Source organism: Phyllobates terribilis, unplaced genomic scaffold, assembly GCF_046119375.1.
Source record: "Phyllobates terribilis strain yellow unplaced genomic scaffold, ASM4611937v1 Scaffold_4__5_contigs__length_816908805, whole genome shotgun sequence".
Taxonomy (NCBI): domain Eukaryota; kingdom Metazoa; phylum Chordata; class Amphibia; order Anura; family Dendrobatidae; genus Phyllobates; species Phyllobates terribilis.
Genome location: NW_027362764.1, coordinates 74,905,739 through 74,920,200, shown reverse-complemented (window position 1 = coordinate 74,920,200; position 14,462 = coordinate 74,905,739). Strand labels below are relative to the sequence as shown.

The 14,462-nt window shown below is 40.4% G+C and overlaps 1 protein-coding gene across 1 annotated transcript in view; it reads left to right on the top strand.

Moving 5' to 3' along the window:
- Window positions 1-14,462, top strand: part of PIP4K2A (phosphatidylinositol-5-phosphate 4-kinase type 2 alpha) — a 139,397-nt gene that overhangs the window by 107,556 nt on the left and 17,379 nt on the right. Inside the window, exons 5-6 of the mRNA XM_073677504.1 lie at window positions 2,350-2,502; window positions 12,328-12,474. Coding sequence (XP_073533605.1) covers window positions 2,350-2,502; window positions 12,328-12,474 — 300 coding nt within the window. The remainder of the gene's footprint in view (window positions 1-2,349; window positions 2,503-12,327; window positions 12,475-14,462) is intronic.

The window sequence follows — 14,462 nt, the reverse complement described above, 5'->3', positions numbered from 1 at the left end:
TTAATGTTTTTTAAAAATTGGTGTTTTTGCAACAGCTATTTCAGTTTGATATATGTAATAACTGTTGGACACAGTAATGTTTCTGCCTTGAAATGAGGTTTATTGTACTAACAGAAAATGTGCAATCTGCATTCAAACAAAATTTGACAGGTGCATAAGTATGGGCACCCCACCAGAAAAGTGACATTAATATTTAGTAGATCCTCCTTTTGCAAAAATAACAGCCTCTAGTCGCTTCCTGTAGCTTTTAATGATTTCCTGGATCCTGGATGAAGGCAATTTTGACCATTCCTCTTTACAAAACAATTCCAGTTCAGTTAAGTTTGATGGTCGCCGAGCATGGACAGCCCTCTTCAAATGATCCCACAGATGTTCAATGATATTCAGGTCTGGGGACTGGGATGGCCATTCCAGAACATTGTAATTGTTCCTCTGCATGAATGCCTGAGTAGATTTGGAGCGGTGTTTTGGATCATTGTCTTGCTGAAAGATCCATCCCCTGCGTAACTTCAACTTTATCACTGATTCTTGAACATTATTGTCAAGAATCTGCTGATACTGAGTGGAATCCATGCGTCCCTCAACTTTAACAAGATTCCCGATGCCGGCATTGGCCACACAGCCCCAAAGCATGATGGAACCTCCACCAAATTTTACTGTGGGTAGCAAGTGTTTTTCTTGGAATGCTGTGTTTTTTTGCCACCATGCATAACTCCTTTTTGTATGACCAAACAACTCAATCTTGGTTTCATCAGTCCACAGGACCTTCTTCCAAAAAGAAATTGGCTTCTCCAAATGTGCTTTTGCATACCTCAGCCGACTCTGTTTGTGGCGTGCTTGCAGAAACGGCTTCTTTCGCATCACTCTCCCATACAGCTTCTCCTTGTGCAAAGTGCGTTGTATAGTTGACCGATGCACAGTGACACCATCTGCAGCAAGTTGATGCTGCAGCTCTCTGGAGGTGGTCTGAGGATTGTCCTCACCATTCTTCTTCTCTGCCTTTCTGTTGTTTTTCTTGGCCTGCCACTTCTGGCCTTAACAAGAACTGTCCCTGTGTTCTTCCATTTCCTTACTATGTTCCTCACAGTGGAAACTGACAGGTTAAATTTCTGAGACCGCTTTTTGTATCCTTCCCCTGAACAACTATGTTGAATAATCTTTGTTTTCAGATCATTTGACAGTTGTTTTGAGGAGCCCATGATGCCACTCTTCAGAGGAGATTCAAACAGGAGAACAACTTGCAAGTGGCCACTTTAAGTAGCTTTTCTCATGATTGCATACACCTGGCTATGAAGTTCAAAGCTCAATGAGGTTACAAAAGCAAAAAAACTACTTTAGTAAGTCAGTAAAAAGTAGGTAGGAGTATTTAAAACAAGAAAATGATAAGGGTGCCCATACTTATGCACCTGTCAAATTTTGTTTGAATGCAGATTGCACATTTTCTGTTAGTAGAATAAACCTCATTTCAAGGCAGAAACATTACTGTGTCCAACAGTTATTACATATATCAAACTGAAATAGCTGTTGCAAAAACACCAATTTTTATAAAACATTAAGCTTAAGATTAATAGGGGTGCCCAAACTTTTTCATATAACTGTAAGTGTTAGTGATAGCTCACCTCCTCCCCACTGCGCAATGACCTCTGCACAGGCCATAAAGCATGCCTACAACATGCTTCAACTGCGATCACTTCTCAGCAGTCATCTCATTATTTCAGACTGGATTACAATGACCTGTATGGTCATAAGTATACGGAACACAGCATCCATCATTCAGAGTAGGTGTTAGTGACAGCATCTTTTCTCCCTGCACAATGACCTCTGCATACGTCACTGAGCATGCCCACAACACGCCCCAATAAAGATCACTTCTCAGCAGACTGATTATCACAGTGAGGATTACAATAACTGGTATCACCTACTGTAGATAACACATGATCCACCCTTCATAATAGGTGATGGCCACAGCTCACCTCCTTTTCCTCCCTGCACAATTACCTCTGCACAGGTCACAGAGCATGCCCACAACACTCTCCCATAGAAGTCATTGAACATCTACAGACACCAGGTTCCTATGGTTCATGGAGCTATAGAGATAATAACTTAATGTTGTTTCAGCAACTCTGTCTGGATGTGGCAAATAAGGTGCAAAGAAATAAAGTAAAAAAAATATATATATCTAAAATGATAAAATAAAAACTAAGAAAAAGGAGTATGTATCACTATCTGTTTTTGCTTTTAAAAAATATAGGTGATGCAATCCCTTTAGGGACAACCCCCTGCACAGTCACAATGAATGGCATTAGTTGTATGTGTGTTTACCTAGTAATGATTTCTTCTTATTTACAGAACTCCCTGACGAGATACGCCCCTTTGGCTAATGACTCTCAGGCTCGCAGTGGAGCTAGGTTTCACACTTCTTGTGACAAGAGGTATATTATAAAAACTATCACAAGTGAAGATGTGGCAGAGATGCACAATATACTAAAGAAATACCATCAGGTGAGTCCAGGATTTATCTGGAAATATATATCTAGTGTGTGGAAGCCGTGACCAGGAAGAATGCTGGACCTACCGTAATAGGAAAAGTTTGAGAACTTTTCTGCAACTTACTAGGAAATACTTCCTGCTGGGAGGACAATGATGGTGGCTGTGAAAGTGCAATACTGACTTTTTTTTTTTCCCAAAGCCAATCCCTCTTTTTGGAGTACCCTCTCTCCACCCCTCTTCTAAATCCTATGACTGTGCAAACTGTCGGTGTGACCCTGTCCTATGACGAATCCTTATGGACAAGAAAACTTTCAGCTGTGCTGCTTTATAGTAAATTTCGGGAGCATCCCATGAGATTTGCCAACACTTCTGCATAATCATTGTTTTTTATTTTATAAGTCAATAGTACACATGAAAATGTGCAACTTCGTAATATATCTGATAAGAAAAATCTTCTTCTTTCTCCTCCTCGACTGATTTTTTATCCTCAATTCATGGGTAAAATCTGTATTCAGTGAAGACAGATCTTCACATTGCAGAGATAGGAGATGACAGTTGGTGCTGTTAAAACTCTATGGAGCGGGGGGGAGGTGGAGATGGACACAAACACAGACATTATAATGCAAATTCTCCTGAAATTACAGATTACAGTTCTTCATAGAAATTTATGAGCAATCTCCCATCTCCGTAATGGGGAAATCTGTATTCACTGAAGACAGATTTTACCCTTGAGAATTGTGAGAATAAAAGATCAATCCAGGAGGAGAAAGTAGCAGATTTATCACAAAGTTTCTTATTTTCACCTGTACTATTGATCTATGGAAAGCATAGTTACTCTTTGAAGGGAACCTGACAGTGGATATATGCTGCCCGAACCACAGGAAGCATGTATGAAACACTGACTGTATCATTTCCGCCAGGTATGTTCTTCTCTGAAGCGCTACTTTTTTTTTGAGAAAAACGTACATTTAAAAGTCGGCTGGGGACTGTGCTGCATGGGAGACCAGTCCAAAAGGCCGGTCCCCAGGTGGCTTGTTCCCGCCCTGCTCCCTTTCAGTGACTTGTTGGTGAACGACCTCTTGGACTGATCATCCCGAACAGCATAATCTCTATGCATGTGTATGTTTGTTTTTCTCGAAAATGCCCCAGCATTTCAGAGTAAAATATGCTTTGCTGAAAAGATATGTACATTGGGAAAAATCTGTCAATCATCTAAAGGGGAACTGGGAAAAAGTCAGTCGGGGGCGGCGCTGGACTAGTCAGGTCTCTCACTATATTTTCTCTGCAACACATAAGTATTATATTCTTAAGACTGCGTCCACATCTGCACGGGAGATGGGCAAATAGATTTGCTGGATCCTGGACCACGTTAGTATTTCGTGGCCGCCAGATGCAAACCCTATGAACTGCCTACTACCACGGCCAGTATCCTTGGTGCCCCTTCTGATTATTAGACCTGGCACAATGTCCTGCTTGCATCGCGCTGGGCCTACAAGTCAGAAGAGGCGTCAGGGATCTCGGCAGGTAGGAGACGGTTCATAGGCCCCCGTTCGGAGGCCAAAGGATACTGACCACATGCATGGCCACTTGACTAGGGTCCTGCAAATTGATTCGCTCACTATCACAGATCCTGCATTAAAAGGAAGTGAAAAACCAACATGGACACTTCTCTTCTGGATGGTAAATCCAAGCAGCACAATAGGGGTCTTCGATTGATCTATGGAGCCCCCTTTCTTCTATCTTCATCATAACTATTTTCTATCATGATGCATCTGAAAAAATTATGTTAATTCGCAAAAAGGTCTTGATTTATAATTCTGCTATCAATTTGTGTGCACCGTTTCTATGCAGAACCATGCATCTCCATGGTAACAGACTACAAACAATCCCTGTGCAGTCTGATTCCGAAAATCTTGTTGTCCTCTGCTTCTTGTCTACAGATACAGTACAGACCAAAAGTTTGGAGACACCTTCTCATTTAAAGACTTTTCTGTATTTTCATGACTATGAAAATTGTACATTCACACTGAAGGCATCAAAACTATGAATTAACACATGTGGAATTATATACTTAACAAAAAAAGTGTGAAACAACTGAAAATATGTCTTATATTCTAGGTTCTTCAAAGTAGCCACCTTTTGCTTTGATGACTGCTTTGCACACTCTTGGCATTCTCTTGATGAGCTTCAAGAGGTAGTCACCGGAAATGGTTTTCACTTCACAGGTGTGCCCTGTCAGGTTTAATAAGTGGGATTTCTTGCCTTATAAATGGGGTTGGGACCATCAGTTGTGTTGTGCAGAAGTCTGGTGGATACACAGCTGATAGTCCAACTGAATAGACTGTTAGAATTTGTATTATGGCAAGAAAAAAGCAGCTAAGTAAAGAAAAACGAGTGGCCATCATTACTTTAAGAAATGACGGTCAGTCAGTGCGAAAAATTGGGAAAACTTTGAAAGTGTCCCCAAGTGTAGTTGCAAAAACCATCAAGCGCTACAAAGAAACTGGGTCACATGAGGACCGCCCCAGGAAAGGAAGACCAAGAGTCACCTCGGCTTCTGAGGATAAGTTTATCCGAGTCACCAGCCTCAGAAATCGCAGGTTAACAGCAGCTCAGATTAGAGACCAGGTTAATGCCACAACAGAGTTCTAGCAGCAGACACATCTCTACAACAACTGTTTAGAGGAGACTTTGTGCAGCAAGCCTTCATGGTAAAATAGCTGCTAGGAAACCACTGCTAAGGACAGGCAACAAGCAGAAGAGACTTGTTTGGGCTAAAGAACACAAGGAATGGACATTAGACCAGTGGAAATCTGTGCTTTGGTCTGATGAGTCTAAATTTGAGATCTTTGGTTCCAACCACTGTGTCTTTGTGCGACGCAGAAAAGGTGAACGGATGGACTCTACATGCCTGGTTCCCACCGTGAAGCATGGAGGAGGAGGTGTGATGGTGTGGGGGTGCTTTGCTGGTGACACTGTTGGGAATTTATTCAAAATTGAAGGCATACTGAACCAGTATGGCTACCACAGCATCTTGCAGCGGCATGCTATTCTATCCAGTTTGCGTTTAGTTGGACCATCATTTATTTTTCAACAGGACAATGGCCCTAAACACACCTCCAGGCTGTGTAAGGGCTATTTGACCAGGTGGGAGAGTGATGGGGTGCTACGCCAGATGACCTGGCCTCCACAGTCACCAGACATGAACCCAATTGAGATGGTTTGGGGTGAGCTGGACCGCAGAGTGAAGGCAAAAGGGCCAACAAGTGCTAAGCATCTCTGGGAACTCCTTCAAGATTGTTGGAAGACCATTTCCGGTGACTACCTCTTGAAGCTCATCAAAAGAATGCCAAGAGTGTGCAAAGCAGTCATCAAAGCAAAAGGTGGCTACTTTGAAGAACCTAGAATATAAGACATATTTTCAGTTGTTTCACACGTTTTTGTTAAGTATATAATTCCACATGTGTTAATTCATAGTTTTGATGCCTTCAGTGTGAATGTACAATTTTCATAGTCATGAAAATACAGAAAAATCTTTAAATGAGAAGGTGTGTCCAAACTTTTGGTCTGTACTGTATGTTGTAAGGAAAATGGCAGTATGACTACAATCAACAAGAGGAGACTACTCAGGGTTTGTTTGTAGTCTGTTGCTATGGAGACTCATGGGTTTACATAAGAGATGTTCACACAGAACGGTAATAATTTTAATCAAAGGGCTAAATTGCTTCATTTTTTTTTTTTAGAGGTATAAAAACAAAATACTTGGGGATTTATGAATCTAGATTAGATTTGGGAATATGAGACTTTGGGATTTACAAAATATAGTTGAATTTAATCATATTTTCCTCGTCCCATAGAGTTGCCTTTTTTTAAGCCTTGAAACATGTGTCCAGATAGCTGTGAATCCTTTTTTCCTGGATTTTGAGAAAAGAATGTTATTCTGCCGGCTCAGAAGTAGTCATTTGTTTCGCTGACGATGTTCTCTTGAGACATAAATAATGTATGTAGAGGGGATCTATATATTCAGAGCGGTCCGGCTTATTGTGTGCAGGTCCGTGCAGCGGAAAGTCGTCCGTACTTAATAAGCTCTGAGCCCCCGCTGAGCGCATTTACCATGGAAAAAAAGCTGAGTTCATCATCTGTTGCCTGCACTAACATGACGGATACAGGCGGGAGCGCTCCAGAGGTCGTTCATCATGGTAACACTTAACAACGCCTGTTTTAGTAGGGCTTAATTGCTTGATCTATTATATGTAGTGTAAAGCGATGCCCCACTTGTACAATGAATGTGTTTACAGTTCTGTTACATTCAGCTGTAGGCTGCCAGGATTAAGTTTTCATTATCAGGATATGATCTTAATTTGTGTTCTCAACTCTTATGCAGAACCATGCGTCTCCATGGTAACAGACTACAAACATTGCCTGTGTAGTCTAACCCCCAAATCCTCTGCTATTTGCCAACATATATACCAAAGAAATTTAGGACGTGTGTTCAGATAGCTGTGAACCTTTTTATTTCGCACTGAGTTGCACATCTGGCTGTTGGAAGTCAGACCCGCACTAATCGGATACTGACCCCCTATCCCAGTGATGGCAAACCTTTTAGAGACGGAGTGACCAAACTGCAATCTAAAACCCACTTATTTATCGCAAAGTGCCAACACGGCGGTTTAACTTGAATACTGAGGTTTTAGTTTAGACAACTCATACATTAGCGTGCTATAGAGTTTAGAGCTTGTAAGCGCTGCACTCCCAGCCTAAGACACTAGCCACCGATTGCAGAGGAGGTCTGTTCTTGAGAATGGAGAGGATTTTTAATCAAAAGTAAAACTGCAAACTTGTTTGTTTTTACAACCTCTTTGCAATTGTAACCCTTTATCATGATGAGAAATAACCCTTTAAGCCAGGGATGTCAAACTCAAATACACAGAGAGGCAAAATTAAAAGCTTGGACAAAATCATGGGCCATCCTTGATATTTGTTAAAAAATGTCAACAATTGAAGTTTTTCCTTATCAAATAAAACTATTAACTTTTGTAATTATAGTGGAATAATATGTTATGTAAGAGCAGTAAAAAGCATTTGGTCTAATTTAAATATGTAATAACAAAGGATAAAAAACCTTGAATAATACAGATAATAAAGTATAAGCAGCACAAAACTCCTATCAAAACAATGGACTCCCTCAGCATCATGGTTAGACTGAGGCCCATGAAAACAACCACTCCAGTATACATGGAAAAAGGAGTATATAGTAGAAAAAACATCAATACATTTATTAAATCCACTGGAAAAGCATACATATGTAAACAGTATTAAAAGCCGGACACATGAAAGGGAATAACTATCCAGCACAGTTTACAATCATGCATACAAAATGCCACAGAACAGTAAATATCACATAAATATCACATAAACCCCCAATCGGGGTAGGTAGAAAAAAACAGCACTAAAAAGTATGCTGTTGCAAACATACTCTAAGCAGGAGAAGCTCAGAATAACGCTAGGTAAACCTACATAGTGCTAATGCCAAATGGCCATTTGTGGTAATATAATCTAGGCATTCTTAACCAGGTGTGTGCAAGAGTAAGAGGAGAAAACCGGGTGGGAAAGAGTCTCCACAAGACCCCCGACGCGCGTTTCGTGTGATGTGATCTTAACTTTTTCAAAGGGAGGGTTTTGTGTCTCTCATATTTATTTCTGTGTTTCTCACAGTTTCTCCCAGGTCCATAATGGACTTCAGAGCCCGTGACTACAAATGGCTCATGTATTTAAATGACGTGTTCAAGGACAATGAGGGAATAAGTTTTGATGGTAATAGCACCTCGGTGCAGGAGACGGTCACTAAACTAAAAGATCTGCTACGGAAAAGAACCTGCATCTTTCCTAGATAAATATCTCCAAAACAGACTGATCCCCAGGGGATTGCGGGTTCAAGATTTTCTCTTTTCCCCCAACGATGATGAGGATTTTAAGAACAAATGGGAGGAATTTTCTAACGGTTGTTCAAGAGGCCATATGGGACTACCCAAAAATATGAATCAGAAAACACTAACAGAGTTAGAGGCTGAGATTGAGACCTTAGAAACGTCTCTAATAAAAGATATGTTGGGGATATCCCTTAAAAAACTAAATGACGAAATTGACCTAGAAATCCAGAAATGGGCGAGTGAAATACAAGCCACAAAGACAAAAAAAATTTCAAAGGGATGTGAATGATTTTAAATTTAAGACTATATATGTGGAAGAATCAGCAGTCTAGATCAAGGTCCATTTACAAGGGTGGCTCTAATTTTTCTCCTTTTTCCAGATAATAAAGTATGATGACAACAAAAGTGCCACCCAACACAGTATGATACCCCCACAGTGAATTCTTCCACACACACAATATGATGACGCTACTGTACGCCTCTCCCTCAATGCCCGTAACAAAGAATGGTGACCCCATCACAGTATGATTCTCCAAGTGTAATCCCCACTCAGCCCTCCATACAGTGTAATGGCCCCACAGAGTCCTCCATACAGTGTAATGGCCCCACATAGTCCTCCATACAGTGTAATGGGCCCCACACTGCCCTCCATACAGTGTAATGGGCCCCACATAGCCCTCCATACAGTGTAATGGGCCCCACACAGCCCTCCATACAGTGTAATGGGCCCCACACAGCCCTCCATACACTGTAATGGCCCCACATAGTCCTCCATACAGTATAATGGGCCCCACATAGTCCCCTATACAGAGTAATGGGCCCCACATAGTCCTCCATACAGAATAATGGGCCCTACACAGTCCTCCGTACAGTGTAATGGGCCCCACATAGTCCTCCATACAGTGTAATGGGCCCCACATAGTCCTCCATACACTTTTATGGGCTCCACATAGTCCCTTTTACAGAGTAATGGGCCCCACATAGTCCTCCATACAGAATAATGGGCCCCACATAGTCCTCCATAAAGCATAATGGCCCCACATAGTCCTCCATAAAGTATAATGGCCCCACATAGTCCTCCATACAGAATAATGGGCCCCACATAGTCCATCATACAAAATAATGGTCCCACATAGTCCTCCATACAGAATTATGTGCCCCACATAGTCCTCCATACAGAATTATGTGCCCCACATAGTCCATCATACAGAATAATGGTCCCACATAGTCCGTCATACAGAATAATAGCCCCATATAATCCTCCATACCGTATAATGGCCCCACATAGTCCTCCATACAGAATAATGGGCCCCACATAGTCCATCATACAGAATAATGGTCCCACATAATCCTCCATACAGAATTATGTGCTCCACATAGTCCATCATACAGAATAATGGCCCCACATAGTCCTCCATATAGAATAATGGGCCCCACACAGCCCTCCATACAGTGTAATGGGCCACACACAGTCCTCCATACAATGTAATGGGCCCCACACAGCCCTCCATACAGTTTAATGGGCCCCACATAGTCCCCCCATACAGAATAATGGGCCCCACATAGTCCTCCATACAGAATAGAAGCCCGACATAGTACTCCATACAGTGTAATGGGCCAAACATAGTCCTCCATACAGTATAATGGGCCCCACATGATGCTTCATACTGTATAATGGCCCCACATTAAAATAAATAACTACTCACCTCTGCCCGTTCCAATGCTGATCTAGTCTATTCATATATCACAGTCCTCCAGATGGGCACGCGCGCCATCTCCTCAGGTCTGCTGCCGCCGCCACTCTCCTCAGACCGCGCTACACCCTCACTCTCCTCAGCACGAGCGCAGACTGATGGGAGGACGAGCTGCCTGATGGGACGGCGTGCATACAGAGGAGAGTGGCGCAGCGCTAGTGATGAGAGGGATGGCGCGCGAGCTGAGGAGAGTGGTGATGGCAGTACTGAGGAGATGCGGGAGGGCTCTGCTTGCCCCCTCTGGCACGCATGCCATAGGTTCGCCACCACTGCGCTATCCCATGTATAGGTTACCATTATTAAACTCCTAGACAACCCCTTTAATTAATTATGACTATGACCAGAAGTATAAAAGCCTGGCAGTAGAGATTAGTGAATCTTTTGAAATTTGAATTTGTCAGATCTGCCAAATTTTCCCCCGAAATTTGATTCCCAGCAAATCTAAAATACTCAAAAGCCTCCTATTGTCCTGAAAGAAGTGTATGCCATTATTTTCTTTTCCTCACACAATAATCTCCTTTACTGTTGCGCTGTTATACACTATCTGTACAGTTTCTCAGTGTTTTATGGCTTTCTCTCCCTATCTTTATGGCTAAGCTGTGACATCCCCTCACTATTCAGATTGACCATAAAATAGCTGCTTCATTCCCTTCCTCTGCTTTTATACAGTCTATGATTGTCCCTCATGATTGGCTGTGCTTTACCATGTAATGTGAAAGATGCAAAACATTATCTGGTAGCCAGTCTAAGATCATTTGATCCTTCCCTGACTGATGTATTTTTCTGCAATATAAAAAGTGTATGAGACCATTTGTTCAAACTTGCAGGATTCAGCGAATTTACTATAACTTTGACCCAAATTTGATTTGCTCATCTCTAATTATCTGTATTAGTAAGCTCATATGGAGAACCATATCTATGGTAAAAAGTTAAAGGGGTATTCCATTTTATTTAATTTTTTTGAAATCCGGAGTATATAAATAACCAAAAGAGGTGTACTTATCCACCCCCACTCCAGCGCCGACTCTCTGCCGCTGAATCTTTCTTGATGATTCTGACGAGGTGACTTTGCGTTGATATTAAATGACTGCTGCAGCCAATCGGGTCCAGCGGTGATGTTAAAGTAGGGTTTTTAAAGGGATAGGATTGAACTATGCACTCACCCATTTTTTTTAAACAACACTGTTATTTTAAAACCCCACAAAACTTTCTTCAGCTGGAGGAATGAGGTTCAGTCTTAGGCCCCCTTCACATGTCTGTATAATACCGGTACCGGAATAAACAGTACCAGTGTCATCAGTGTTTCGGATCAGTGTGCCATACGTTTTTTTTCTGGTATGGCTTAAGAAAAATCAATTCCAAAAGTTTCTCCTATACTTTGCAATATTAAAAACATACAGCACACGGCTGTGTAAAATACAGATGTAAAATCATTAGCTGATCAGACATTTTTATCCCACTTTAGGGTTAATCGAATTGTGGGGGGGGGGGGTTTGCCTCCATCTGAATCCATCATAAACGGATTCGGCACCGTATAGGGTTTTTTTTACTGGATGTCTCGTATTAGAATAGCATAATTGACTACAATATTCTGTACAGAAAAAAAAGTATACCAATGTGTATGGACTTAAGAATATTCTTTTAACCTCCCATCGGATGATTTAAAAGGGTATTCCCATCTCCAAGATCATATCCCAATATGTAGTAGGTGTAATAATAATAGCAAATATCTCCAATTAAAATGTAGTATAGTTTTTCTGATTCGCTATGTCTCTTTCCTCTTGTGCAGGACATTGCAGGACCTTAGGTATCCATGGTTACGACCACTGATATAGTGACAGTTAGCTACTTTATGTGGTCATAACCATGGATACCTAAGGTCCTGCACATGAGGAAAGAGAAATAGCAAATCAGAAAAACTATACTACATTTCTAATTGGAGATATTTGCTAATATTATTATTATTACTACACCTACTACACTTTGGGATAGGATCTTGGAGATGGGAATATCCCTTTAATGTTTATTGATACATAGGACTGCAGTGTTCCTGATCTGTATGGCAAACTTATGGCTCGAGATCAATGAGAATGCTTCCCATAAGTGATGTTTTGTTCTTAGATTTATTTATCATCTTCTACTTTTGTCCATAGTTCATTGTTGAATGCCACGGAAACACCCTTCTACCACAATTTTTGGGCATGTATCGGCTAAATGTGGATGGTGTCGAGACATATATGATTGTCACAAGGAACGTATTTAGCCATAGACTTTCTGTGTATAGGAAATATGACTTAAAGGTAGGTGCGATGTCAATGTATGTATGGTGGAATCATGTATTGTGTAGGTCACTGGAATATTGAAATATTGTTTGTAATTATGGGTCTTAAAATTCTGACATTTCTATCTTGAAATGTTGTAAACAGTCCTTTCCCGGCTGGCACTGAATATAAGGGGTTGGCTACTACAATGCAATCCCCTTTTTTGGGGAGGGATCCCAAACACAGTTTTAGACGATCAGAAGTGTCTGATTTCATTTGGGCTAAGCTTCATGCAAATCGGCAGAAATCAGTGTGAACCTTGGATTTCTGCCATGGAAATACACATTGCTTTAAATGCTGATGTATATTCCCACTTGGCTTTTTTGCAGTAGAAAAATCCGACATAGTTTTCAAGAGAAATCCACATCAGAAATTCTTGCAGTATTTCAAAACCGTTTTCAGTTTAAACTTTTTTTTATGTGGATTTTGACAAAGTTTTTAAAACTTTTATTTTCACTTTTTTTTGCAACCTTTTCACTTTAGTGTCAAGTGTATTAATTCCAGGAGAAATGACATAACACATTTTTATTTTTTTTTACCGTCTTTATTAAAACTTTGTCAGAAAAAAAATTACTGTATGAACAATTATTGAAGCAGTTTCCAATTTGGATTTTGAAGCCAAATCTGCTGCCAAATCCATGTATAATAACAGTTTGAACATTACAGGTTTTTAAGTGAAATTTTCAGGCTGAAAAATATGCACAATTAAAACTTTAAAAAAATGTTAGGAGAATTGTACTTTTTGGCACTGTTTTTAGATAATGGGAATTTTTCTACTTCAGTTGATTCCGTAATAAACTTGGAACTTTTTCTTTTTAGCAGAAGCTCTTCAAGAATAGACAGGTTGCTTCTTTTTCTATGCGGGGAAAAAAACAGGATTCAACGCCTATTTTCCCATTGTAATGCTTATTCAAAGGGAATTTGAAGCAGATTTCCAACTGGATTTTAGAGCAGAATCCCCCCCAAAAATTGTGTGAAGATACTGTAAAGTGATTGTCCACCTTTTGTGAACATTTTCTTTTTACTTTAATGCATCTTTAGTGCTAAAAATTATTTTTGTAATTGGGTTTAATTAAAAATGTTGCACAGTGTGCCTTTTATAGCCTCTGTGTTGCACTATGTTCTAGTGGATGCAAAATGAGTTAACTAAGAATTCATCAGTGAGTTCGTTCTGATGGACTGATGGGGGCATTTGTAATCCCTTTAATCTGTTTTTCCTGAGCTCCTCTCAGTTGATTTAGGACCACAGACCACATCAAGGTTGAATGTGCAGGGAAATAAAGAGCGTGAAAAATCCAAATGGTGCAACATTTTTAATGAAACTCAATTGCAAAAATTTTCGGACTATAAGACGCACCGGACCATAAGACGCACCTAGGTTTTAGAGGAGGAAAATAATAAAAAATAAAATTTAAGCAAAAAATGTGTTCATGATGCACTTTTAAGGGGGTCCTCTGCTGACACTGGAATAAGGGTAATGTCCCCCAATTCTGACAATATCCCACATCCTGGTATATACAGTTATATGAAAAAGTTTGGGCACCCCTATTAATCTTAAGCTTAATGTTTTATAAAAATTGGTGTTTTTGCAACAGCTATTTCAGTTTGATATATGTAATAACTGTTGGACACAGTAATGTTTCTGCCTTGAAATGAGGTTTATTGTACTAACAGAAAATGTGCAATCTGCATTCAAACAAAATTTGTCAGGTGCATAAGTATGGGCACCCTTATCATTTTCTTGTTTAAAATACTCCTACCTACTTTTTACTGACTTACTAAAGCACTTTTTTGGGTTTTGTAACCTCATTGAGCTTTGAACTTCATAGCCAGGTGTATGCAATCATGAGAAAAGCTACTTAAAGTGGCCACTTGCAAGTTGTTCTCCTGTTTGAATCTCCTCTGAAGAGTGGGATCTTGGGCTCCTCAAAACAACTGTCAAATGATCTGAAAACAAAGATTATTCA